The 26519-nt window shown below is 25.6% G+C and overlaps 3 protein-coding genes across 3 annotated transcripts; 1 reads left to right on the plus strand and 2 right to left on the minus strand.

Annotated features, from left to right (window-relative positions):
- Nucleotides 1-707: 707 nt before the first annotated feature.
- On the minus strand, nt 708-2830 carry BO70DRAFT_361456 (uncharacterized protein). Its single transcript, XM_025543049.1, has 3 exons — nt 2338-2830; nt 2022-2290; nt 708-1955 (listed from the first exon to the last, which is right to left on the minus strand). Exons 1-3 carry the CDS (start codon nt 2370-2372, stop codon nt 1198-1200), a joined length of 1062 nt encoding a protein of 353 aa, XP_025399764.1. The 5' UTR covers nt 2373-2830; the 3' UTR covers nt 708-1197.
- Nucleotides 2831-5543: 2713 nt separating this feature from the next.
- On the plus strand, nt 5544-6540 carry BO70DRAFT_361457 (uncharacterized protein). Its single transcript, XM_025543050.1, has one exon. It carries the CDS (start codon nt 5762-5764, stop codon nt 6230-6232), a length of 471 nt encoding a protein of 156 aa, XP_025399765.1. The 5' UTR covers nt 5544-5761; the 3' UTR covers nt 6233-6540.
- A 1993-nt stretch (nt 6541-8533) lies between these two features.
- Nucleotides 8534-24769, minus strand: BO70DRAFT_395770 (uncharacterized protein; the record flags this gene model as incomplete). Its single annotated transcript, XM_025546565.1, has 3 exons — nt 8534-8721; nt 15705-15773; nt 24754-24769. The coding sequence occupies 3 exons, from the start codon at nt 24767-24769 to the stop codon at nt 8534-8536; spliced, it is 273 nt and encodes a 90-aa protein (XP_025399766.1).
- Between the last annotated feature and the right edge of the window lie 1750 nt (nt 24770-26519).

Below are 26519 nucleotides of genomic sequence, written 5' to 3' on the forward strand. Positions count from 1 at the left end.
AACCCTAAACCCTAAACCCTAAACCCTAAACCCTAAACCCTAACCTAAACCCTAAACCCTAGACCCTAGACCCTAAACCCTAACCCTAAATTACGTTCTCTGAGTTTCAATCCACGGTGAAGAATGAGCTTGAGCAGGATCCTATGATTACGACACCCGGCACCAATCACGTTTCTCTGGTCCGGAGGAAGGCATTACAGCCGATTGAGAGCCGAGAAGATGAGCACGCCCTCGTATTTGATACAGATGGAGCGATTTCTCTAACCTTGTTTTCCTCTCTTATTGGAAGCGAGGCTGGCCCAAGGTCCTCTTCGGGCGATACTGACAAGACAGTGACCATCACCTTTCGAGCCTACGAGCGCGGGAGATGGAAGAAGATGTGCAGTCTACCAGTCACAGAATCCGATATACGCGAAGCTCAGAGGGTCGCGGATCAGTACGCGCAGGCGGAGCACGAGAATGCACGATTTTATGACTGTTCTCTCCGGAAAGTTTCCGTCAATTGGTGTGTTCATGCAGCGATCCACGATGGTACCTTTACTATTCTCATGAGTTTGGGAAGAAGTCTGCATATAACACGGCGATTGATGGCGTCGGTTGCACAAATGTTTGGGGTATACCAGAGAATATAGTAACGGCAGATGATGTTATGCAATAGTGTGAACAAAAATAAGGAAAGTGCGCTGTGGAAGAGCCACGAACGTGGTCTGCAGTATTTTTTGAATTCTCTACAATCAATCCAGCTACTGTGAAGGACTCATGCTCAGTTCCGTCCCCAGTCAGCATTTTGACAGTTATAGAAGATCTGGTGGTCTATAGATCGGAGTGGAACGCATTTGGTGCTAGACCGGCCAACTTTCCATTACCCTGACTATAGGCCGTAGCGCCTCGAAGACTAGCCCTGCACTGTGGGTGCTGGAGCATATCTGTGTGCTGTTGGATCCGAAAAGGATCGCGTTGCCAGCACCAAGTAAACTAGAACTAGTGGTATGGCAAAGAGAGCCTTGTCTTGTGGAGCCTTGATTATATTATCAGATGATTACCTGCTGAGGCCCACCACTCTTCAAGGCTAACCACGAAAATAGGAGCATCACCGAATCATAGCCCCTCGAGATTGTCGGCTTGTGTGATAACTAAAGCAGATATGTAGCTTGTCCCACCATGCCTTGCGTTCACGAATGACTGAATCGAGAGAAATCAGAGACTAGTCTCGTTAGGATCAATGACGGCCTGTTTGACCTTCCTTTTCGCTTTGCTGTATTTCCCAGAAAGTCCTCGGTTCCAGCTCTCCCATTGCTCTATCTCTTCCTTATAACGCTCGAGCTGAATTTCTTTCCTTTGAGCTTCAGACTCTAGGACTTCCAACCTCGCTTGAAGCTCGTCAATCTGTTCCTCCATTATTTGAGTGTCTGTACCACTTGATGCAAGTCGTCTACACAATTGATGTGACAAATCAATCATGAAGTCACCTCCTTCTGCTATAACTGTCTCCAAGACTTCGACTGAGAGCGCGCTATATCTCAATGCGACAAAGCGGGATAATAGTCTTCGAGCTGGATTTTCTGGAGGTACGGCAGTCGGTGTCGAGCCGTATATCAACCGAATCGAATCTGCAAGATGTGGAAATAGTTCGCTGAGAAGATCATTGCATGCCAGTAAAACTTGTGTAAGGCGTTGTATTGCAAATTCCTCGAGTTCGGTAAAGCAAAATCGGTGAGCAAAACAATAAACCTTGGAGTGGATCAGGATCGCATGGCCGAGAGCTTCGGGACGATTCTCTGTTGTTTTGCTGAAGCCACCTGCAGCAGTTTGAAAGGTCAAGGCTGGTAAACCAAATCTGCTGTATCGACTCAAAGGTGGTAGAGGTCGGTCAGGTTCCCATTTATTGTGAAGTTCGGTGTCTGGAACTGGTGATTCAACGTCAGAAACGTCGAAGTTTCCATCCAAATCGATATCTGCGATGAGATCAGGATCTGGTCTAATGATGATCGCGGTTTTCAGTTGTATCTGATAGACATTACCATTTCCCGTCTCTCGGTACTTCTCCTGTTCATCGTAAACTGCACCTGGAACATAATAGTCTGAAGTATAGACATAGCTCAAGACGCATTCTACTGTCGGCTCATCAAAATCCGACCAGTCGATCGGTTCGCTGTTTCCATGTTCCCTCCATGGCCCGTTTATTCGGGCATTTAACGCTGATGAGTTGCATGCTAGTATCGTGGAATGAGCATAGTAGATGCGCTTGTTCTCGCCCGCAATAATTTGAAGCGGGCTATCAGTGAAGATACTGCATCTATTTTAGCTAGTCATATGGACTGTATCCGATATACCTACCTTGGATTTTGAAGTAGTTTCTGGAATACTGCCATATTAATCGCTGTCAGAGTCAATTAAAGGGAAACCTTTAAGATGACTCAAATGACTGAACCATGGCTAGGCGGGGTTTATAGAACTCTGTCGAAGAATTAGCCGCGGCATCCGTGCTATAAAGGACAAAGACAGATAGATGTATGTGTCTGCCACACCGTCTCCATTCTGATCCTGCAATGAGACAACTTATGACGAATGGAATATTGACTGTATGTCTAACCGATAAGGGGTCGCATGTAGGAGATATTGGTCGCTTCTTCTCTCCGCGGGCCACGTATGATGCAGAGACACGTGTCCGGCCGTGCCAATGAGTCGAGCCTTGCCTAGGCATCAACAGAAATTACTGGTATCTGACAGCTCTATCGATATCAAAGCTAATTGAAACTTTGAATATATTCATCACTGTACGTACCGGAGAAGACTAGGACCCCTATCTCGGCGGGGGAGTAAGTTTCCCTCTTTTTCAATTTCTTATCAGGATACGATAAGAAGCATCAGGTTATGCGGCATAGAAGCGAGACTGACTGATTTGACTTGTCACAATCTAGAGACAGACATTCTAAATCAGCCCTCCATGCATTGTTATTCCGCTTGGTAGGCTTTGTAGTGGTGACGGTAACTATGACTCAGCGGAGCGGGGTAACAATGCTTGGTTGTAATTGTACACTTAGCGAGATAATTCTCTTGAGATTGTAAAGGAGGTTACCGGCGTGCGTATACCCGATATGTAGCTAGTAATTATGCCTTACTCATCTATGAATACAGCATCAATCTCAATCAGCTATTATGTCTCGAGTAAATCTCATTTCCCGCATCCACTAGGTAGCTGATGTATACCGAGTTAATCGACTAGCCAGGCTCGTGAGACGTGGACACCTCTTATTTGGACACGTTTCGATCAGCGATCAGCAGGCTTCTCGACCTGGGGTAATACAAGCTTGTTATGTTTGCATAGAATCTTCCAGCCGTATCGTTACCAGTGCAGGGAACCTCTACAGATTTCTTACATGTTACTGTTATCTCGGCCTTCTAATGTAATACGCCGATTGTAGCCTTCCAGAGAATTACTAAATGTGGTTTAGCCCTGTCGTCTTGGCTAAATATGGAGCATACATTTTACACATCACATTCAAATTCTGTACAGTCAGTCAGTAAGCATGTCAAGTTGCTTTCGCATACAATCGAAAATGTTCGTATGTATGTTTAGTATCACTTCAGCACCATATTATTTGCCAAAGATCAAGAACAAAAAATCCGCCATCCATTAACAGCTCTTGAAACTCAGTATTTTCGCCTATTTGATCAAGCACTGATATAATATAAATAATAATCAACAACCTCAGAGCATCGTTGAGCCGTGTTTATTAATAAGAGAATCAGATTAGTTCAGTCATATTATTTATATTTTCTTTATACAGATTAAAATATACTAATATTGTTTCCAGCTTATACAGAATCAAATCTGCGAGGGGGAGAATACAGTACTTATCAGCTAAAATATATAATTTTGCATGTTCAAGAAAGATGGGGGTAAAATTCTCTCAAGAATAAGAGTTCTCTTTCAAAGCAAATATATCTTTCCGAGCTGATAAAGCATAATTATACAAGTTTGTATATTATATACTGAGAGTTTTAAACTTATCTTGAAGATACTGTGTCCAGATACTCTTTTCTCTATATAGTAAAGTATAACCGCTGAAATAAGTACTTGACTGCTCTGTCTCTGGCGTTGCCTCTGTCTTAAGTTTATTTATAATCTCTAATTCAGTCGGAGTTTCTGATTCAGCTGATATATTTGATATAGCTGCTGTCTCTTACTTTGTTGCTGTATTTATTACTGTATTACTAGTCTGATTAGAGACTTGCTCTGCTTCTTTAGCTTTCACAGAGATCCGGTGTCAGATTCTATATCTTTGCTTGTTTTTTAACTGTGATGCTAGTAAAGAGAACAACTCACTATTAATATTATCTTCAGTTTCAGCTGGTGGCTGTGGGATTTCTCTCTTCGAGCACAAGGGCGGCGTGTAGTCGCGCGTATAAGTGTACTTATACAGCAGAACAAATATTATTTTCTCGATCCCTGATCAGTCAGCTTGATGTTTGTTTGCCTTCTGTATTTTATTATTTATAAGATTATTAAGAGAAGAAGATAAATTAATCAAAAATCTAGAATGCATCGTAATCTCTTTTCTTTTCTGGCCAATTACAAAGATAAAAAGGGAGGACAAGAGGTATCTGGTCAGATAAGCTTTTTTCTATTAAGTAAAATACTGTATTTGCGAGTGACTTACTTGCTGAATTCACTGTTTATTGTTTGATATAGTAAGCCTAATGGTTTTGAATTGAATTACAGAGGAAATAAGAGATTTAATAGGGAGTTGAGGGTAGGTTGAAATAATCTTACAATACTTTACAGAAAGCTACCAGGGCGATAATGATGACTGACATTCTACGTCACTTGGAAGTGGCGCAAAGTAATAGCTTGGTAGAAACGCGATAAATAAGCATTTACTCGTCCATACATTGCAGGAATGTACGCATTATCCTTGGTTTCCAGTTGAGGTCAGACACAGACTATCACCTTGCTTGATTTGATCTCGCCTAATGAACTGATATTGCAACACAAAGATGACCTGTGTAGCCTAAGATAAGTAAGCTGTAAGCGCAGAGTAGACGGGCGCCCGGGTGGGGGGCAGGCGCCTTGGCATGGAGTCTTTCTTACTGACAGCCAGCCATGCGTACAGATTGTTACAGAAATTGCCTACGCACCAATCATTAAGCACTGTTGTATTACCTGTGAAATGAAAAACGGAATGGAAAATACCGTAGGGCGCTTTAGATGATGTGAGGTGTACTATACAGAAGCCAAAAACCATCTCAGCACATGTATTCAGAAGATGCACGTGGCGATAAGAAGTTTTCATCTGTGCAAGGGTAGTGTTCGACTTCTCTATAGTTAAAGATACAGTGGAAGGAAAGTAGACTGCGTAACTAATGTCTCTTTGTCATCCTATGATTAATGCCTGATTACTGCCTATACAGGCTTAGTGAGGCCATTTCTGCCTGGCAAATTACTACTTGAGGAGGCGGTCAATTAAAACCGCTTGGGCCAACTTAGGCCAGTACGCAGACTACTTTCACGGGACTCTACGTAAAAGTGATATAATAATTTCGTCTTTCACATATTTCAACTTAGCATGGCTGGATCTCTTGCAAAGTTCCTGTCAACTCTGTGAGTTCACCCACGTCTTTTGAATTGTTACAACGAGTCATATCTATGTGCTCGCCAGAGACATTGGAGAACTTCCACAACTTTCTCACTATCAGGGAGGCAACCCAAATCTGCAGCCGTTTCCACAGCGATATATGGCAGCCTGGATGTCAAGCCATGTGGAGCGGTGTGCCCCGTAACTTGGTGCAGACCTGGGCAGATCAACACGGTATGCAGACGTTGACAACAGTTATGGGGCCGCTGATGGTTCATGATCACGCACAGTGTTTATGGTCCCGAAAGTCAAGCAAAGGGTGGAGTCGATATATGAAGGGTGCATCTGCTATGTACGCCTATCATATTGCTAAAGATGGAGGACTAGTTACTGTCCTAACACCGCCACCTCCTGACCTATATAACCCTTTCGGCGGATCAAACTACCAAATCGTGGAGGAGCCAATCCTGAAAGGAAATTTAGGGCCAAAAGTCTTGAAAATTGAAATGGTACATCCGAGTATACCCGGCGCCGAAGACTTTCACTACCAGATATGGCCGAACAACGAGACAACCTTATGGCATGACCACTTTGGGTATCCTCCTCCAGCTACACACTGGCGACATGCTGTGCAACGGCGAGCGTCACTTTGAGTCCGTATTTCGATATCGGAATTAACATGATGCGGTGGTGGTTTGTCTCCTGGACGGGATTAATTCTCAACTGAGTTGGATGGTTCTGTCCCATGGCATCATGGTATGACGAGCTTAGGTTTCAAAAATGATCCATTTGGTAGCTACTGACAAAAAGGTAACTTCAAAACGACTTGAAAGCAGTACTTGAATCCAGGAAATATTGCTCTGACTCATCCTCCAATTAAGAGCTCTGGAAACTGAATTTTGTTGGTTGCTCAACAATCATTGCCTGTAATTTAAAAGGAATTCGGAATTGTACTTATCAGCATTTGAGAAATCAACTTACCAAGATTAGCAAATGATAGGTCTTATTGTATGATGAATCATTTCTAATGGATAGTGAAGTCGACTCACAGTAGCAACAAATGGATCATTCTTGAAACCTGATAGTTCAAGCTACAAGCACTTTGGTAGCTCTAAATAACTGAACGCGGGCTCGAGTGCAATGACGTCTGCCGAGAATGCCCTCGCAAAGTATGACATCATGGATTCTGCCCAATATACATGTATTGTACAAGGCATTTTGAGGCCAACACTTGGCCTACAAATTGAGGCTACAGGACTTTTTTCACAAGGTTTGCCAGCTTTGAATTCTTGTATGATGATCTTGCTGAATCTAGCAAAGTCTAAAGCCATGGCGGGTTACACATCAAAAGTACCAGTTCACGCAATGCTCCGCTAGATGGACGGGTGAAATCTCAGTTAGCCAACGCAGCCAAGCGGATATCGTGTTCTTTTCAGACTGCCACACACAGCTTAGCTAAGCTATATTTGTGCTGTGCTCGTTTAAATGTTTTTCCTCCCCGTGATTCATGTACCAGCTTGCTTTTTCGCGCTCAGGGTTCTATGTTTTTCCAAGCTTTGATATGATCTCAATGCTAATTCGAGTTTTGAATGTTTGTCTGCCTATGACAGAAAATAAAAAATTTGTGCTGTGAGTTTGAGCCCATGTCGATACGATCATACATCCTTCTGAAACACACGACCGAAAACCTACTATATGTCGTAAGTATAAGGGTGCGTGTTGAGGTAGTGTGAAGAAAGTATATCTATCGCGAAGTCAAGATAGTGTCTGTATTGCTTAAAGTATTGTCGCTAGTCTTCTATCTAGCTTCTCTCGCGGATAAACATATCCGCGAGAATTCTGTAAGTCACGTGTTATACTAGCGTGATTACTTCGCGAGGGACCACCTCCGCAGCATGGGCATTCCTCGCGATATATTATATCGCGAGGGTTATAAGGATTACTATCCTTACAGTAAGTCTATACATGGATATTTTGCTGATTATCCTAGTCGCTGTAAGATGTAGAAGCTGAAGCAACCCGGAACATGAACTCTCAGGTTCATGGGGTGTGAGTTATATAGGTCTGAATCATCTCAGCAGAAAAGCTACAGCTTTCTCTTGCCCAGCGTAAGAGTGCCACAAATCGCAAGACTTATAGCTCGATCTCTGCTTAAGTGGGCACCACTCCACATGACAAGCTGGAAATTGCGAGCAGTAAGAAATCCTTTCAGATTACAGTCTGAATTTGTTTTTTTTTTTTCAGAATAACATTGAATCCGGCCTTTGTCTGCTAGCTGCTGGTTGTAAACGTCTCGCATTGTATTCTGAGATGCCACCCTTGACTATGATAGAGCAGAAAATTGTACGAAGGATGCTAGGGAGCAGAAGGTTGATAGATTCAACTAGCTAGGGGCGGCTGCCTACTTGAGGTGCCGGTAGAGTGGCTAACGGCCAGGTCAGGTCAGGTTAATTGGAATTTTTATACCTAACCGCCAGGTTATGGTCAGGTTAAGGAAATTTTTATACCTGACCGCGGTATAGCTAAAAACCGGGCGGTTAACCGTCTTAACCGTTCTTGGCGCCAAGACCTACCCGCTATACCTTTTTAAGCTCTAGCACGGTTAAGGTATACCCAGGTTAAACGGTTATTAACCTGGCCATCTTCACCGTCGCCTAAAAGTATATAAAAAGAAGCTTTTTAGATTAAAAAAATATAACTGAGAAAGAAATTAGTATCTTCTTTATCACTATTCATCGGAAATAATAAGGAAATCCTAGTTGTGTTGATAAAATTCAGCTTTTTATAAAATTATTGTTCTTACAGCGAGAAACATGTGTAAAGATATATAATTACCGCTCCGTTTTAGCCGTACACCTTAATCATATCATAGAACACTAGAAAAACCATATATTAACTACTAATTAGAATACTGGGAATAAATATACTGCTTCTATTCTACTATTTCTCCTGGGTCAGGCTATTCTCAGGTTCATAGACAAGATGTAGCTCGAAGAGCTACCAACAGGATCAGGAACTGGCAGGCAGTTAAGGAGGTTGCGGACAGTCGGGTTGTTGGGGTAGAGCGGGTCAAACAGGTCAAACAGGTCAAACAGGTCAAACAGGTCGAACGGGTAGAACAGGTAAACAGGGTACACTAGGTCTGCACTGTGATACTACAGCTCTTATAGAAGATCCTGTAAAAGCCTTTTGCAGACCTCTCCTATGAATATCTACTTTCTACCCTAGTCTATTATGCCTTAAGCAGCTCTGTTTAAGAGAAGGGACTATTCTATAACTCTGGGCTCCAGATATGAATTCCTGCTTGCTAGGCCTACTGAAATGAATAAGATACAGCGGGCGCCTCAGCTGCATGTTAAAATATGATAGATCACATTTACGCGAAGTCGTGTCTTGAAGCAAAACAAACTGCCTTTGCAGAGTTTTCTGCTTCTATCTTTCTATATCTATTATTTGCAGAACAGCTTCAGAATCATGAGTCAATTGCAGTCATCTGGTTTATTTTCAGAGAATACTATCGAGCCTTCTTCTTCCGTTTCTCAGATCTTTACAAACCATGATAATGCCCAAACTGAGATAAGCTTCTCAAGTCAGATCTTTCCTCCTCCCCCAAATCTCGAGATTACACGCGTCGCGAGGAATCGGAAGATTGTCCCATATCCAGCTCTCCAAGAAAAGCTCCCTATTTTCCAGGATTGGTGGCAGGAGACAACCTTTTCTAAAGGCCGTACACGAGCTAAAAAACCGCCATTTCACTTCGGTCGGGAAAAGTCATCAACAACATGGGACAGCTTTCAGGAAGGTGCATTGTTCCCCGATGGAACCCCTTACATCTACTGTATTGCATGCCTTCATATCTTGCAACACCCGGGAATTGAAAACTCAGGAACTAGTTCTATTAGGAGAACTAGTCTTACCTGAGTCTTCGACTACCACACGTACTCAGGTAGAGATAGAGACCCGGCCTTTACGATTCCTACGCCATCATGATCACCGTCCCGGACAGTATAAAGAATAAATATTCTGTATCTTTTCTTATTTCTTCTATACTAGGTTCTGTAAAAGCCTTTTCCAGAGTGTAGTATATCTCTTAACGCGACCGGTTGAGCAGGTCGAGCAGTAGGCTATATCTAAAGAATATTACCATGTCTATACTGTAATTAAATATATATTACACTTTGTATATTATCTATGTAAGAAGGATGTATATATTACGAATTAACCTGCGGTTATTAACCTACCTGCTATACCTGACCTTCCTGACCGGCAGGTATAAACGGTTATAGTGACGGTTGTACCTTAACCTGACCTTAACCGTACGGTTAAAAATTTTTTATACCTTAACCTGACCGCCAGGTTATGGCCAGGTTAAGGTTAAGGTATAACGGTCAGGTTAAGCCACTCTAGGTGCCGGCAGGGTATTAAGTTATATGACTAATAATATAATATTATATAATATAATTTAATATCTCTTTGGCTTGAAATTCTGCAGATAATATAAAAAAATAAAGCTAAAGTATTTTCTGAACAGTCAGTATCTGAATAATATATTTAATTTTAATAAAAAAAATATAATAATAAATTATTTCTTAAAATATTATAAGATAGATTCTCTGATAAGAATAAAGATATAATTATTTATTAAAGCTAATTTATTAATATAAAAATCTATTTAATTAATATTATAATATATAAGAAGATTAGAACTGTTAAATATAAAAAAAAATAAAATCTAATAATTTCTTTAAATAATAATAAATTTAAATAATAATAATAAAATAAATCTCAGAGAGATTAATAATATAATAAATAATTTTATCTATTATATAGACTATATTAGAGTATATTCTAATAATTAATTAAATCAAATATTTAAACTATTTTTAATATATTTTGATTTTATTAATTATAGCAAGATCTTTAAGATTTCTAATAATTAAGATAATCTTAAGATTACATAAAATTAGAGAAGACTTATAATTCCTAAGATTAAATTATTTTAAAATACTAAGAATATAATATTTTTATAAAATTTTAATATCTTCAGTATAATAAGCAAGATCTATATTAAAAAATTATTTTATATAATTATTATTAATATATTTAAATATCTTGTTAATTATATCTTTGATTTTTTTAATATAATTAAGATTAGATAATAATAATAAGATATTATTAATATAGATAAGAATATAAATATTATTATAAATAAATATAATATAATTTATATATATATATATAAATTCTTGTAAGATAAAAAAATTATAAAATAATATATATTATTTTTTAAATAATTATTTTAAATTATAAATAATTTTAAAAAATAATTTATAATAATCTAATTTCTTAAAGCTCTCTGAGAGTTAAATATAAAATAGCTTATATAATTTAATATTTAAAAAAATAGCTATAATATTAATACTATATAAATATTATTTAAATTTTATAATTAATATAATAAATATTTTTAGATTTATTAATTTTATAATAATTATATAGATTTTATATATCTTAAAATTCTTATTTAATTACTATTTATAGATTTTAATTATAAAATATATTTTATAGATATTATTAGACTTAATATATTAAATCTAATATATTAATAAAGATCTTATTCTCTTTTTTTTATAAATAATATAGAAGATTTCTAAATAAAGATACTATTTAATTTTATAATAAATTATATTATATTATTTTATTAACTCTTTATATAATATAATATCTAGTTATAAAAATAGAATATATTTTTTATTAGACAATTTTAATAAAATAATATTATTATATAATATTTTATATAGATTAAAATTTATTTATAGAATTATAATATATAATTATATATATTCTAGAAATTTTAAACTTAATTTCTTAATTCTTATAGATTATTAAAGAGATTAATTTAAGATTTTAATTTAAGCACTAGACTGCTTTGTATAATAAAATAAAAAAAATATTTAATAAGTTAATTTTATTATTATTAATAATTAATAATTTTTTAATTATTAATATTAATACTGAAGAAGATAACTTAGATTAAGATTCTAGAATAGAATCTATTACTGGATTAGTTATATATATTAATAAAAAAATTTAAAGTAATAATCAGAGATAGTACATTAGTTATTTTATATTTTTTAAGTTATAAAAAATTATTAATAATTAATTAATTAAATTTAATTTATAATTTTATAATTCAGGACTAAATAGAAGAATTAATAGCAGCGGGCTTATAAAAATTAATAAATTTAAATTAATTATCTTATATAAGCAGAAATTTAGATAAAATATATTAATATTTTTTAATATTTTAATCAGTAATTGAAGAATTAATTAGAATATTATTTAATTTATATTTAATATTTAAAGATAACAGTATGAAGATAAGTTTTTTATAAAAAATAATATTTTTAATTATAATAATCTTTTTTAATTTTAAGTTATAAATCTTATATAGATTTTTATTATAATTAATAAATTAATCTTTATTTATTCTAAAGTCTAATTTGTTATAAATCTTCTCTGATATAAAATATTAGTATTAATAATTAAGAACTTTTTAATAGAAGATATTAGATTAAATATTATATAAAGTTTTATAAAATATTATATTAAAAATATTATAAATAAGTCTATTTTTAATATATTTAATTATTTATATAATATAATTCTACAGAAATCTGGAAAGTTAATTTTCTATTATTATAAAAATAATTAACTTTATTAAATAATAATTCTTAATTTTAATTATTTTATTTAGAATAGATTAATAATATAGAGCAGAATTTTAAATAATATTTTTAGATTTATAATAGTTTTTTTTAAGAGACTATACTCTAATATATTATTTATATAAAGATATTTAACTAATATTTAAAATTAGATTAATAAATAATTTTATAATAAAATAAATTTCTTAAATATATTTATATAATTCTTTATTATAAAGACTCAGCAGTATTAAGTAATATAATTAATAAAAATAATAAAATAAAAAATATTAATAGAGTCTTTTATAAAGATTAATTTATAAATATTTATATAAATAAGATCTTTTAATTTAAACTTAATATCTTATATTTTCTTATTAATAAATAGAGTATAATCTTTACTTTTAAAATATAGTCTATATAATTTCTAAAATATTCTCTTTAATATTTATATATTAATTGTATATTTTATTAAATTATAAAACTTATACTTAGAGATATAGGCGGTCTGATAATAGATTAAATAAATTAAGATTAATTTTAGATTTAAAAAAATTATAGTAATAACAGTAAAAAATAAGAATTTAATAAAATTAATTTTTTTTAATATTTATATAAGATAATCAGCTTATTTTAAGATATTTAATTAATTAGAACTTATATTATTAATAATAAAAAAATAATAATAATTAATCAGAATATATCTATAATTTTTATATTTATTAATAATATTAATAAATATTATTAAGCTATTTAATTTAAACTTTATTTTAAGACTCTCTTTAATAAATTAATAAATCAAGAAAAAATTATAGATTAATATTAAAATATACTAAATATTAATAAATCTTAAAAAATTAAGCTGAATTAATTAATCAGTCTAAATAAAAAGATTAAATATAATATTATTATATTTCTAAATTTAGAATATTAAGTTTATAACTATATAGATCAGTATAATATATATATAATAATTAATAAAACTTGCTTATAAAAATATTATATAATATAATAATTCTAAGTTAATTATTTAAAAATTTAGATTCTTTATAAATTTCTTAAATTATTTTATAATATTTTAAAAAAGATCTATCTTATTAATAATAATATTAATAATAATAGATAACTTCTTAAAAATATTAGTATTAATATCTATATTATTAAAGATCTTAATAATATTAATATTAAGATTATTATAATTTATACTTAAAATATTTATTAGAATTAATTTAATAAAGATATTAGTAGCTAATTCTAGAGTATTATTATTAATTATATTAGCTAAAGAAATATTATATCTTTTATTATATTTATAATCTTTATTATAATCTTATTTATTATTTTTAATTTTAATTTTATTTTTATTATCTATTTTATAATAATAATTGCTTGAGAAATAATTATTACAAGATTAATAATAATTATATTATATAAAATTATAATTTATAAAATTAGAGATTTAAAAAATTCTAATTAATTAAAAATTAAAATTATTATAATCTCTGTTATAGTCTCTGTTATAATTATAATCTTATTTTTAATTATATAATATAATAATTATATTATCAGCAAGATAGATTAATAATATTTTCTAATTATATTTAAAAATAATAAATTCTTAATAAATATTATATAAATTAGACTTTAAGAGATTATTATAATTAATTAAGATTAGAAATTATTATATTATAGAATTATTTTATAAAATAATTTAAAAATATATAAATTTAATCTAGTCAGATAATTTAATTATCTCGTGTAAATTATTAATTATTTTAGTCTATTTTTTTAAAAAAATAAAGAAATTAATATTAATAGAGTACTTTATATTAATTATTTTTTAAAATTTAAAGAATATATTAGTATTTTTTAATATTTTATAAATTTTTTTAATCTTATTATATATATCAGCAATAATTCTTATCTTTAAAATATAAAAAAAAATATTAAAATTAATAAGTTATCGAAGTATATTTATTAAGAAAAAATTAATTTAATTTTATTTATTTAGATTTTTTATATAATTACTCTTAAACTTCTTATTATATTATATATATATTTTAGTTTTATTATAAATCTATATTAATATAACAGCAGCTTTAGTAATATTATTTAATTTTATAAAATATTTATATATAGAAGTAACTATAGTAATATAGTATTAAAAATTTTTAGAATAAGATTTATTTTTAAGAATATTTTAATAATATTAATTTTTAATTTTTAATATTTATATTGTCAACAATATGGGCAGACTCGCCAGTTCGCTGCCTAAGGCTCACCAGTTTGTGGTCTTAGGCCAGTTGGCTGTCTTAGATTATTAGTTAACAGACTGATAATTCTAAGTTCCGCCTATTCTGTAGTAAAGTAAGAGATCTTATTTTTATTAATTATTCTAGTCTTTATTTAATTACTAATTCTATTATTCTCGGCCTTGTTTTATTTATATAATTTTTATATAATTTTTATATAATTTTATATATTTTTATATACTTTTAATAGCTAATTAATTATAAATATAAATAAAAAGATCTCTTAATTTTCAATTAGTTTTTTAATAAGTTTTAATTAAGTTAAATTAGTTTTTAGTCTTTTTCTAATTTTTAATTCTTTTTATTACTTCTTTTATTTTTTTCTTATTTTTCTTTTATCTTTATCTTACTTTTATTTTATTTTTATATTTAATTTATATAAGAAAGTAAGAGTTCAGTAAAGTCTTTCTGAAAGATTAGAAAAAAATTCTTATTTAGTTATCTAATCTTTAATTTTTTTTATTTTTTTATTTTTTTTATCTTTCTCTTACTTTTATCTTATTTTTATATTAAATTTATATAAGAAAGTAAAAGTTTAATAAAATCTTCTTAAGAAAAGTTCTTATTTCTTAAGAAAAGTTCTTAGTTATAAGCCTGATTATATTCTTATATTAATTCTTTATTAATATCTCTGAGACTCTTTATATTCTTTTATTTTTTTTATTTTTACTTTATCTTTAACTTAAGATTTATATAAGAAATTATAGAACTTTTAAATAAAAAATAAGATTTATCTAAATTCTTAAATTCTTTTAACTATTTCTTTATTATATCTTAAAATTAGCAATTTAAGAAAGTTTCTATTATTCTCAATAATTAATCTGATTAGTTTTTTTGAATTAATTAAATTTAATTATTTATTATTAATAAGAATAACTGAGAATATATAAATCTAGATTTATCTGAGAAATCTAACTACTCTATCAAGCCAGTTATTATATCTATTTTAGACTTTAATTATTATATTACTTTAATAATAAATCTTAGTAAATCAGACTATCTTCTATATCAGGAAATTATAAATCAATTTAATTATTAATTTAAGAAATAAAAGGAAATCATTTCTGGACTAGCCTCTTTGAGTTTATTAATAACTTCCCTCATACGGGACTGGTTGGTGGGGGCAACCCTCTTCTTTAGGGCTTGCAAAATTTGGTGACCAAATCCAGATTTGCCTGAGGAACCCAACTATCCTATCAAGCCAGTTGCTATGTCTATTTCAGACTTTAATTATTATACTACTTTAATAGTAGATCTTAGTGAATTAGATTATCTTTTATATCAGAAAATTATAAATTAATTTAATTATTAATTTAAGAAATAGAAGAAAATCATCTCTGAACTAGTCTCTTTGAGTTTATTAATAAATTCTATATTAAGCAAGTAAAATCAACACATTATACTTAATTTAGAAAGATTTTATTAAATTTTATAAGTTTTAAAAAAGAGAATTATCTCTATTAATTAGTTCTGTATAAAAAAAGTTATTAATAAATATTATAAGCTATAATTCTTAGGAATAAAGAATTTTATTAAGAATTATATAACTTAATAAGAGCTTGTTTATTTAGAAGCAGTAAAGCTAAAATTAAGTAAGATTACTAGTTTTATTTAAATAATTTATAATTTTCTTAAATTAGTTCAGAAAATAATAGATAATTTTATAATAATTTAATAATTAAAATTAATTAATAATAAAAATAATCAGAAAGAATTATCTGAGTTTCTTAAGATAATATAAAAAATATATAATTAGATTTATCTAAATTCTTAAATTAGATAATTTATTAAATTAATTAATAATAATAGTGATAGAATCAGCTATATCTTTTTTTAAGATTTTTTAAATAATTTTAAATTAACTATTTCAATAACTGTTTTAATAACTAAGTTAAAATAAACTTTTTAAAATAATAAAATATTAATAAAAAAATAAAGATTTAAGAATCGGCCCTGTCTATATAAATTAGATAAAAATAATAGATTTTATAATTTTAATAATTATTTCTATATTAATAAGAAACTAAGAGATTCTGAATAGAAGTCTGAGATCAAAATCTTAAACTATTTTAGAAATATTTTTAGAAATAATTCTAAATTAAGATATTTCTTTGAATAATACTGTCAGGCTTATCAAATACTATCTTTATTTAATAAAAATAATAAAATAACTGATAAAGCAGAAAAGATCTTTTTAGTAATAAGTTAATAAATTATCTATTTAAAATAATTATTAATATTTTATTTATTTTAATAAGCTTTTAATACTGCTTTAGATAGCTATATCTATAATTTCTTAAATTTTTTTATTAATTATATTTTTATTATAAATAAAAGTAGATTAATAAAAGTAAAAGATACTGTCTTAGTTATTTAAGACTATAAAATAATTATTTTTTACTTTACTTGCCCAAATAAGAAAGATCTATATTTTAAACTTAAAGAAGTGATTTATATTTTTTAATTTTATATAAATATTCTCTCAGCTGCAAAAGCTAATAAAAAGAAACTATTTTTAAATAAAAAAAATAGATTTCTTAAACAAGCAGATAGAACTCTATTATATTAAATTAAGAAAATTAAAAAAATATACTATATTTAATAAAAATAAAAATCTAGTTTTGCTATAATTATTACTATTAAATCAAGCCAGTTGACTATTAAGATAAGTCAGTTAGCTATTTTAGACTTGCCAGTTCGCGGTTTTAAGCTAATTAAACTCTTAGAATATTAATATATAATATCTGAAACAGCTAAAGAATAGTATAAAAGATTAGAATATTCTGATAAAAAAATTCTAAATTATCTAAGTAATTTAGTTCAGAGAATTAATATTATTAATTTATTAAAATAGACTAGCTTAGATAAGCTAAATCAAAATAAAAAGTGCTTTATATATAAAATTAGTTAATTAGAAAGATAAATTTTAAAATAAAAATTTAAGAAAGAAAGTCAGATATTTAAATTAATTTATTAAAACTTGATTTATATAGTAAATAAAATTAATAAATAAAGATATATTAGCTATTTTTATTATTTCTATTTAAAATTTTATTTAGAGCAAGTTCTAACTTTCAAATCAGATATTTCAGAATTAATTATTAATATAATTTAATTAATTATTAATTAGTTTAAGATAATATTTAAGAGATTTTATTCTGATTAGAATTAGAATCTTAATATTTTTTTAATCTGGACTAGTATTAAAGATTTATTAATTAGTTATTTATTAGTTTATCAGTCAGAGCAAAATCTATATATAGAAAGATTTAAAGCTCTAATTATTTTTAAAATAAGAAGTTTATTAATTAATTTAGAGCTTTTTATATTTTTATAATCTAAAATAATAGATTTAACTATTTTTATTCTAAATAGAATATTAAATAAATAACTAAATTAGAAAATATTATATAAAACTATCTAAAAAAGTCTTTTATAGTTATCTAAAAAATTAGATATTTTCTGTTTAAGAAAATATAAATTATATATTTATATTTAAATCAGTAATTTATTTAAGAAAAATAAACTAGGATTCAGAGCTTTAATTAATTATCTAATTAATTATCAGATAACTAATATTTAATAGATCTGGATATCTATTTTTAAAAAAATAATTTTAATTTGTGATATTATTTTTAATAAAAATTTTAATTATAAATAATATACTGAATTAGGAAATCTATTAATAAAGTAAGAAATAATTAAATTAGTTAATTCTATTTAGTTAGAATAATCAGATATCTCTATTTCTGAAGAATCTGAAGAATCTGATATAAATAAGAATTTTTTTAATTTAGAAATATTAAAATATAAGAACTTTTCTTAAGAAGTAAGAACTTTTCTTAAGAAGACTTTATTGAACTTTCACTTTCTTATATAAATTAGGTGCAAAAGTGAGGTGAAAGTGAGAGAAAGATAAGAGAAGTAAAAAATAAGAAAAATCAAAGATCAGATAATTAAGTAAGAACTTTTCTCTAATCTCTTAGAAAGACTTCACTGAACTCTCACTTTCTTATATAAATTAGATATAAAAGTGAGATGAAAATAAGATAAAAATAAAAGAAAGATAAGAGAAAGATAAAAGAAATAATAAAAAAAATCAAAAATTAGATAAATAAAAAAAAGATTAAAAACTAATTCAACTTGATTAAAACTTGTTAAAAAACTAATTAAAAACTGAGAAATCTTTTTTGTTTGTATTTATAGCTAATTGGCTATCAAAAGCACATAAAAATATATAAAATTATATAAAAATTATATAAAAATTATATAAAAATTATATAAAAATCATATAAATAAAACAGGGCCGAGAACAATAGAACCAGTAATTAAATAAAGACTAGAATAATTAATAAAAGTAAGATCTCTTGCTTCGCTGTGAGATAGATAAAACTTGAAATCATCAGTCTACTAATTAGTAATCTAAGACAGCCAACTGGTCTGAGACCGCAAACTGGCGAGTCTTAGACAGTTAACTGGCGGGTCTTAGACAGCAAACTGGCCAGTCTGTTTATATTATTAATATATCCCCGCAGTTTTAATAAAATAAAATATTAAAAAAAACTAGAGTAAATAAATTGCTAAAAATAGAAAATAATAATAATAGAATTCAATAAATTATTATATTTAACTATTTAATAAATTAAGTATATTTCTGATTAAGAAACTGCTTAGTCAGGCCATCTGCTTATATTTTATTAATAGATATTTATTAAATATTAATTATTTTATTCAGGGCTTCTTGTCTTAGCTAATAATTAATAATATTAATATATTTTAGATTAGTCCAAAATAGAAAATTCTTATTAGTAAGAATTTTAACTGTTTGATAGTTGTTAGATAATATAGAGAATTATTAATTAGAATTAAATCCTATTTATTTAAAAAATCTTCTTTATTAAAGAAATTACTTAATTATAGTAGTTAGGGCTAATAATTCAGCTTTAATAATTAAAAGAGTTATATAATACTGTTTCTTACTTAGTTAATTAATAAAGCTATTAAATAAATAAACAATATATCTTATTGAGTTAGTATAATCTTGATTATTAATAAAACTAGTATTACTAGCTATATAAAATAAAATAGACCTAGAACTAAATTTAATAGTCAAGTTCTTTATTTCTTTTAAATAGAAGATTAAATAATTCACAGCCCTGAGATATTTAGAACTTAGATTAGTCAGATATTCTGAAATTAACTAATATAATTTAATAATATTAGATCTAGTCTAAACTGCAGAATATAGAGCTGACTCTACTTTCTACTGAAATTTATAAATTTAATTAGTAATAATCTGATAAAGTAGATTCTTTACTAATTTTTTACTTAAAAATAGAGATTTAGAGCTTTTTCTTTGCTCTAAATTAAATTTATTAATAATCTTATTAATATAGTTTGATTATTAAATCTATAACTTCCTATTTAGGCGATTATATAAAATTTAAATATTAAGAAATAAATTAATCTTTTTAAGATCTTTAAATTTAAATAATATTATTAATTCTTACTTGAATTTATTAAATTTTTAATAATTTAATTTATGAAATATATAAATTATATTATTTATAAAAATTATTAAAATTATAAATTTATTAATAAAAATATATTAATTTTTCTGAATAAACTTAAGCTCTAGAGCTATTAGTCTCTGTTTTAGAATATTTTACTAAAGAAATAATAAATATCTTAATTTATATAGAGCTTTTTATAATAAAAAAATTATTTATTTATTTTCTAATTCAGAAATTAAATTTATATAGATTTTCTTTTTAATAAAATTATTAAAAAAGACAGTAATTATATTCAGTTAATTGATTTCTAGATTAAATACAGTAATTAAAACTAAAAGAATTTATATAAATCTGGTTGCAAGAGTATTAATATATGTTTTTAATTAATTAGATATCTGTAAATCGCCTTTAATATAAATTTAGGCTTTAAAATTAGTTAGATAATCAGTTTTATTAAATTTATATAAAAATATTTATTTTAATAATAATACTTCAGCTTTATTAGTTTTATAAATTAAATATATATTTTAAGTATTTAGAGCTTTTAATTAATTAATTTCAGTTTTGGCAGTCTGAGTAAATTAGTTTAAAAATATATAATTTCTTATTTCTTATTAGTTAATAGGCGGAGGTGAAAGTAATAAGAAATTAATATAAAAAATTTTATTCTTATTAATATAATTAATTATTATTTAAATAACTTAAAGAGTAAGCCTAGTTCTTTTAAAATTAAAATTAGATAATTCTGAGCGGGTTTATTTCAGATCTCTGATTAATTTAATATTTAAGAACTTAATTTTATTAATCAGCTTATTAATATTTAAATTATTAATAAGAATCTGAGGCGGTGAAGAAGATAAATTAAATAATAAAAATAATAAATCCTCTATAATTATATTATTATTTTATAAGATATTTAACTAATTACTTAAGACTGTCAACTGACTTGGTTTGGCAGCTAACTAATCTAAGATTATTAATTAATCTTATTTTAATTAATTATCTGATAAAGATTCAGGTATTTGTTTTAATATTTCTGAATTAGAAAGATTCTTATCTATATCAGATTCTTCAGATTCTTTAGAAATAGAGATATTTGATTATTCTAACTAAATAGAATTAATTAATTTAATTATTTCTTGCTTTATTAATAGATTTTCTAATTTAGTATATTATTTATAATTAAAATTTTTATTAAAAATAATATCACAAGCTAAAATTACTTTTTTAAGAATAGATATTCAGATCTGTCAAATATTAATTATCTAATAATTAATCAGATAATTAATTAGAACTCTAAATCCTAATTTATTTTCTTTGAACAAGTTGCTAATTTAAATATAAATATATAATTTATACTTTCTTAAACAGAAAATATCTGATTTCTTAAATAACTATAAAAAACTTTTTTAGATAGTTTTATATAATATTTTCTAATTTAATTATCTATTTAGTATTCTGTTTAGAATAAAAATAGCCAAATCTATTATTTTAGACTATAAAAATATAGAAAGCCCTGAATTAATTAATAAACTTTTTATTTTAAAAATAATTAGAGCTCTAGATCTTTTTATATATAGATTTTGCTCTGACTAATAAACTAATAAATAATTAATCAGTAGATCTTTAATACTAGTTCAGATTAGAAAAATATTAAGATTCTGATTTTAATTAGAATAAAATCTCTTGGATATTACTTTAAACTAATTAATAATTAATTAAATTATATTAATAATTAATTCTGAAATATCTGATTTGAAAGTTAGGACTTGCTCTAAATAAAATTTTAAATAAAAATAATAAAAATAATTAATATATCTCTGTTTATTAATTTTATTTATTATATAAATTAAGTTTTAATAAATTAATTTAAATACCTGACTTTTTTTCTTAAATTTTTATCTTAAAATTTGTCTTTTTAATTAGCTAATTTTATATATAAAGTATTTTTTATTTTGATTTAGCTTATCTGAGCTAGTCTGTTTTAATAAATTAATAATATTAATTCTCTGAACTAAATTATTTAGATAATTTAGAACTTTTTTATCAGAATACTCTAATTTTTTATATTATTCTTTGATTATTTTAGATATTATATATTAATATTCTGAGAGTTTAATTAGCTTAAGACCATGAACTAATAAGTCTGAGATAGTTAACTGACTTGTCTTAATAATAATAATTATAGCAGAACTAGATTTTTATTCTTATTAAATATAGTATATTTCTTTGATTTTCTTAATTTAATATAATAGAGTTTTATCTGTTTATTTAAGAAATTTATCTTTCTTATTTAAAAATAGTCTTTTTTTATTAGCTTTTATAGCTGAGAGAATATTTATATAAAATTAAGAAATATAGATCACTTTTTTAAATTTAAAATATAAATCTTTTTTATTTAGATAAATAAGATAAAAAATAACTATTTTATAATCTTAAATAACTAAGATAGTATCTTCTATTCTTACTAATCTATTTTTATTTATAATAGAAGTATAATTAATAAAGAAATTTAAAAAATTATAGATATAATTATCTGAAGCAGTATTAAAAGTCTATTAAGATAAATAGAATATTAATAATTATTTTAAATAGATAGTTTATTAATTTATTATTAAGAAGATTTTTTCTGTCTTGACAGTTGCTTTATTATTCTTATTAAATAAAGATAATATTTGATAAATCTGATAGTATTATTCAAAGAAATATCTTAGTTTAGAACTATTTTTAAAAATATTTCTAAAGTAATTTAAGATTTTAATCTCAGGCTTTTATTCAGGATCTCTTAGTTTCTTATTAATATAGAAATAATAATTAAAATTATAAAATCTATTATTCTTATCTAATTTGCATAGACAGGATTGATTCTTAAATCTTTATTTTTTTATTAATATTTTATTATTTTAGAAAGTTTATTTTAACTTAGTTATTAAAACAGTTATTGAAACAGTTGATTTAGAATTATCTAAAAAATCTTAAAAAAAGATATAGCTGATTCTGTCACTGTTATTATTAATTAATTTAATAAATTATCTAATTTAAGAATTTAGGCAAATCTAATTATATACTTTTTATATTATTTTAAGAAACTCAGATAGTTTTTTCTGATTATTTTTATTATTAATTAATTTTAATTATTAAATTATTATAAAATTACTTATTATTTTCTAAACTGATTTAAAAAAGTTATAGATTATTTAAATAGAACTAGTAATCTTACTTAATTTTAGCTCTATTATTTCTAAATAAATAAGCTCTTATTAAATTATATAATTCTTAATAGAACTTTTTATTTCTGAGAATTGCAGCTTATAATATTTATTAATAACTTTTTTTATATAAGATTAATTAATAGAAATAATCCTTTTCTTTAGAGCTTATAAAATTTAATAAGATCTTTCTAAATTAAATATAGTATACTGATTTTGCTTGCTTAATATAAAATTTATTAATAAACTCAAAGAGACTAGTTCAGAGATGATTTTCTTTTATTTCTTAAATTAATAATTAAATTAATTTATAATTTCTTGATATAGAAGATAGTCTGATTTACTAAGATTTATTATTAAAGTAATATAATAATTAAAGCCTAAAATAGATATAGTAACTGACTTAATAAAATAATTAGATTTCTCAGGCAAATCTGGATTTATATATTCCTAGATACTCTTATTAATAATAAATAATTAAATTTGATTAATCCAAAGAAATTAATCAGATTAATTATTAAGAATAATAGAAATTTTCTTAAATTACTGATTTTAAAATATAATAAAGAAATAGTTAAAAAAATTTAAAAATTTAAATAAGTCTTATTTTTTATTTAAAAATTCTATAATTTCTTATATAAATTTTAAGTTAGAGATAAAATAAAAATAAGAGAAATAAAAAAATATAAAAAATCTCAGAAATATTAATAAAAAATTAATATAAGAATATAATCAGGCTTATAACTAAGAACTTTTCTTAAGAAGTAAGAACTTTTCTTAAGAAGACTTTATTAAATTTTTATTTTCTTATATAAATTAGATACAAAAGTAAGATAAAAATAAAAAAAAAATAAGAAAAATAAAAAATAAAAAAAATTAAAAATCAGATAATTAAATAAAAATTTTTTTTTAATCTCTCAGAAAGACTTTACTGAACTCTTACTTTCTTATATAAATTAGATATAAAAGTAAGATAAAAGTAAGATAAAGATAAAAAAAAGATAAGAGAAAGATAAAAGAAATAATAAAAAAAATTAAAGATTAGATAAATAAGAAAGAGACTAAAAACTAATTCAACTTGATTAAAATTTATTAAAAAACTGATTAAAAACTGAGAGATTTTTTTTATTTATATTTATAGCCAATTGGCTATCAAAAGTATATAAAAACACATAAAATCATATAAAAATCATATAAAAATTATATAAAAATTATATAAAAATTATATAAATAGAACAAGACCGAGAACAATAGAATTAGTGATTAAATAAAGACTAGAATAATTAATAAAAGTAAGATCTCTTACTTCGCTGCGGGATAGGCAGAACTTGGAATTATTAGTCTGCCAACTGGTGGCCTAAGACAGCCAACTGGCCTGAGGCCGCAAACTGGCGAGCCTTAGGCAGCCAACTGGCGGGCCTTAGGCAGCGAACTGGCCAGTCTGCCCATATTGTTGACAAAATAAATATCTGAATCTTTATTAGATAATTAATTAAAATAAGATTAGTTAATAATCTCAGATTAGTTGACTGTTGAATTAAGCCAGTTGATAGTCTTAAGTAATTAGTTAAATATCTTAGTTAGATAAGATGATAATATAATTATAAGAGATTTATTATTTTTATTATCTGACTTATCTTCTTCACCGCCTCAGATTCTTATTAATAATTTAAATATTAATAAGCTGATTAATAAAACTAAATTCTTAGATATTAAATTAATTAGAGATCTAAAATAAATTTGCTCAGAATTATCTAATTCTGATTTTAAAAAGACTAGGCTTACTCTTTAAGTTATTTAAATAATAATTAATTATATTAATAAGAATAAAATTTTTTATATTAATTTCTTATTACTTCTATCTCTGTCTATTAACTGGCAAGAAATAAGAAATTATATATTTTTAAACTAATTTACTCAGACTGTCAAAACTGAAATCAATTAATTAAAAGTTTTAAATATTTAAAATATATATTTAATTTATAAAACTAATAAAGCTGAAGTATTATTATTAAAATAGATATTTTTATATAAATTTAATAAAACTAATTATCTAACTAATTTTAAAATCTGAATTTATATTAGAAGCAATTTATAGATATTTAATTAATTAAAAATATATACTAGCACTCTTGCGGCCAGATTTATATAGATTTTTTTAATTTTAATTACTGTGTTTAATCTGAAAATTAATTAACTAGATATAATTATTATTTTTTTTAATAATTTTATTAAAAAGAAAATCTATATAAATCTAATTTCTAAATTAGAAAATAAATAAACAGTTTTTCTATTACAGAAAGCTCTATATAAATTAAGATATTTATTATTTCTTTAATAAAATATTCTAAAACAGAGATTAATAATTCTAGAGCTTAAGTCTATTCAGAAAGATTAATATATTTTTATTAATAAATTTATAATTTTGATGATTTTTGTGAATAATATAATTTATATATTTTATAAATTAAATTATTAAAAATTTAATAAATTTAAGTAAGAATTAATAATATTATTTAAATTTAAAGATCTTAAAGAGATTAATTTATTTCTTAATATTTAAATCTTATATAATCGCTCAAATAGAAAGTTATAGATTTAATAATTAAACTATATTAATAAGATTATTAATAAATTTAATTTAGAGTAAAGAAAAAGCTCTAAATCTTTATTTTTAAATAAGAAATTAGTAAAGAATTTACTTTATTAGACTATTATTAATTAAATTTATAAATTTTAGCAGAAAGTAGAATTAGTTCTATATTTTATAATTTAGACTAGGCCTGATATTATTAAATTATATTAATTAATTTTAGAATATCTAATTAATTCAAGCTTTAAATATCTCAGAGCTGTGAATTATTTAATATTTTATTTAGAAAAAATAAAAAACTTAACTATTAAATTTAGCCCTAGCTTTATTTTATTTTATATAATCAGTAATACTAGTTTTGCTAATAATCAAGATTATACTAGCTTAATAAGATATATTATTTATTTATTTAATAGCTCTATTAATTGACTAAGTAAGAAATAATATTATATAATTTTTTTAATTATTAAAGCTAAATTATTAGCTTTAATTACTATAGTTAAACAACTTCTTTAATAAAAAAGATTTTTTAATTAAATAGGATTTAATCCTAATTAATACTTCTCTATATTATATAATAACTATTAAACAGTTAAAATTCTTACT

This window comes from Aspergillus heteromorphus, assembly GCF_003184545.1.
Source record: "Aspergillus heteromorphus CBS 117.55 chromosome Unknown BO70scaffold_10, whole genome shotgun sequence".
Lineage (NCBI taxonomy): Eukaryota > Fungi > Ascomycota > Eurotiomycetes > Eurotiales > Aspergillaceae > Aspergillus > Aspergillus heteromorphus.

Coding starts and splice junctions, on each gene's coding strand:
- BO70DRAFT_361456 (XM_025543049.1), bottom strand. CDS start 2,372: ATGGCAGTATTCCAGAAACTACTTCAAAATCCAAG. Junction 2,291..2,337: donor AAACTACTTCAAAATCCAAG/GTAGGTATATCG, acceptor AAATAGATGCAG/TATCTTCACTGATAGCCCGC. Junction 1,956..2,021: donor GTACCGAGAGACGGGAAATG/GTAATGTCTATC, acceptor ATCTCATCGCAG/ATATCGATTTGGATGGAAAC.
- BO70DRAFT_361457 (XM_025543050.1), top strand. CDS start 5,762: ATGTGGAGCGGTGTGCCCCGTAACTTGGTGCAGACCTGGGCAGATCAA.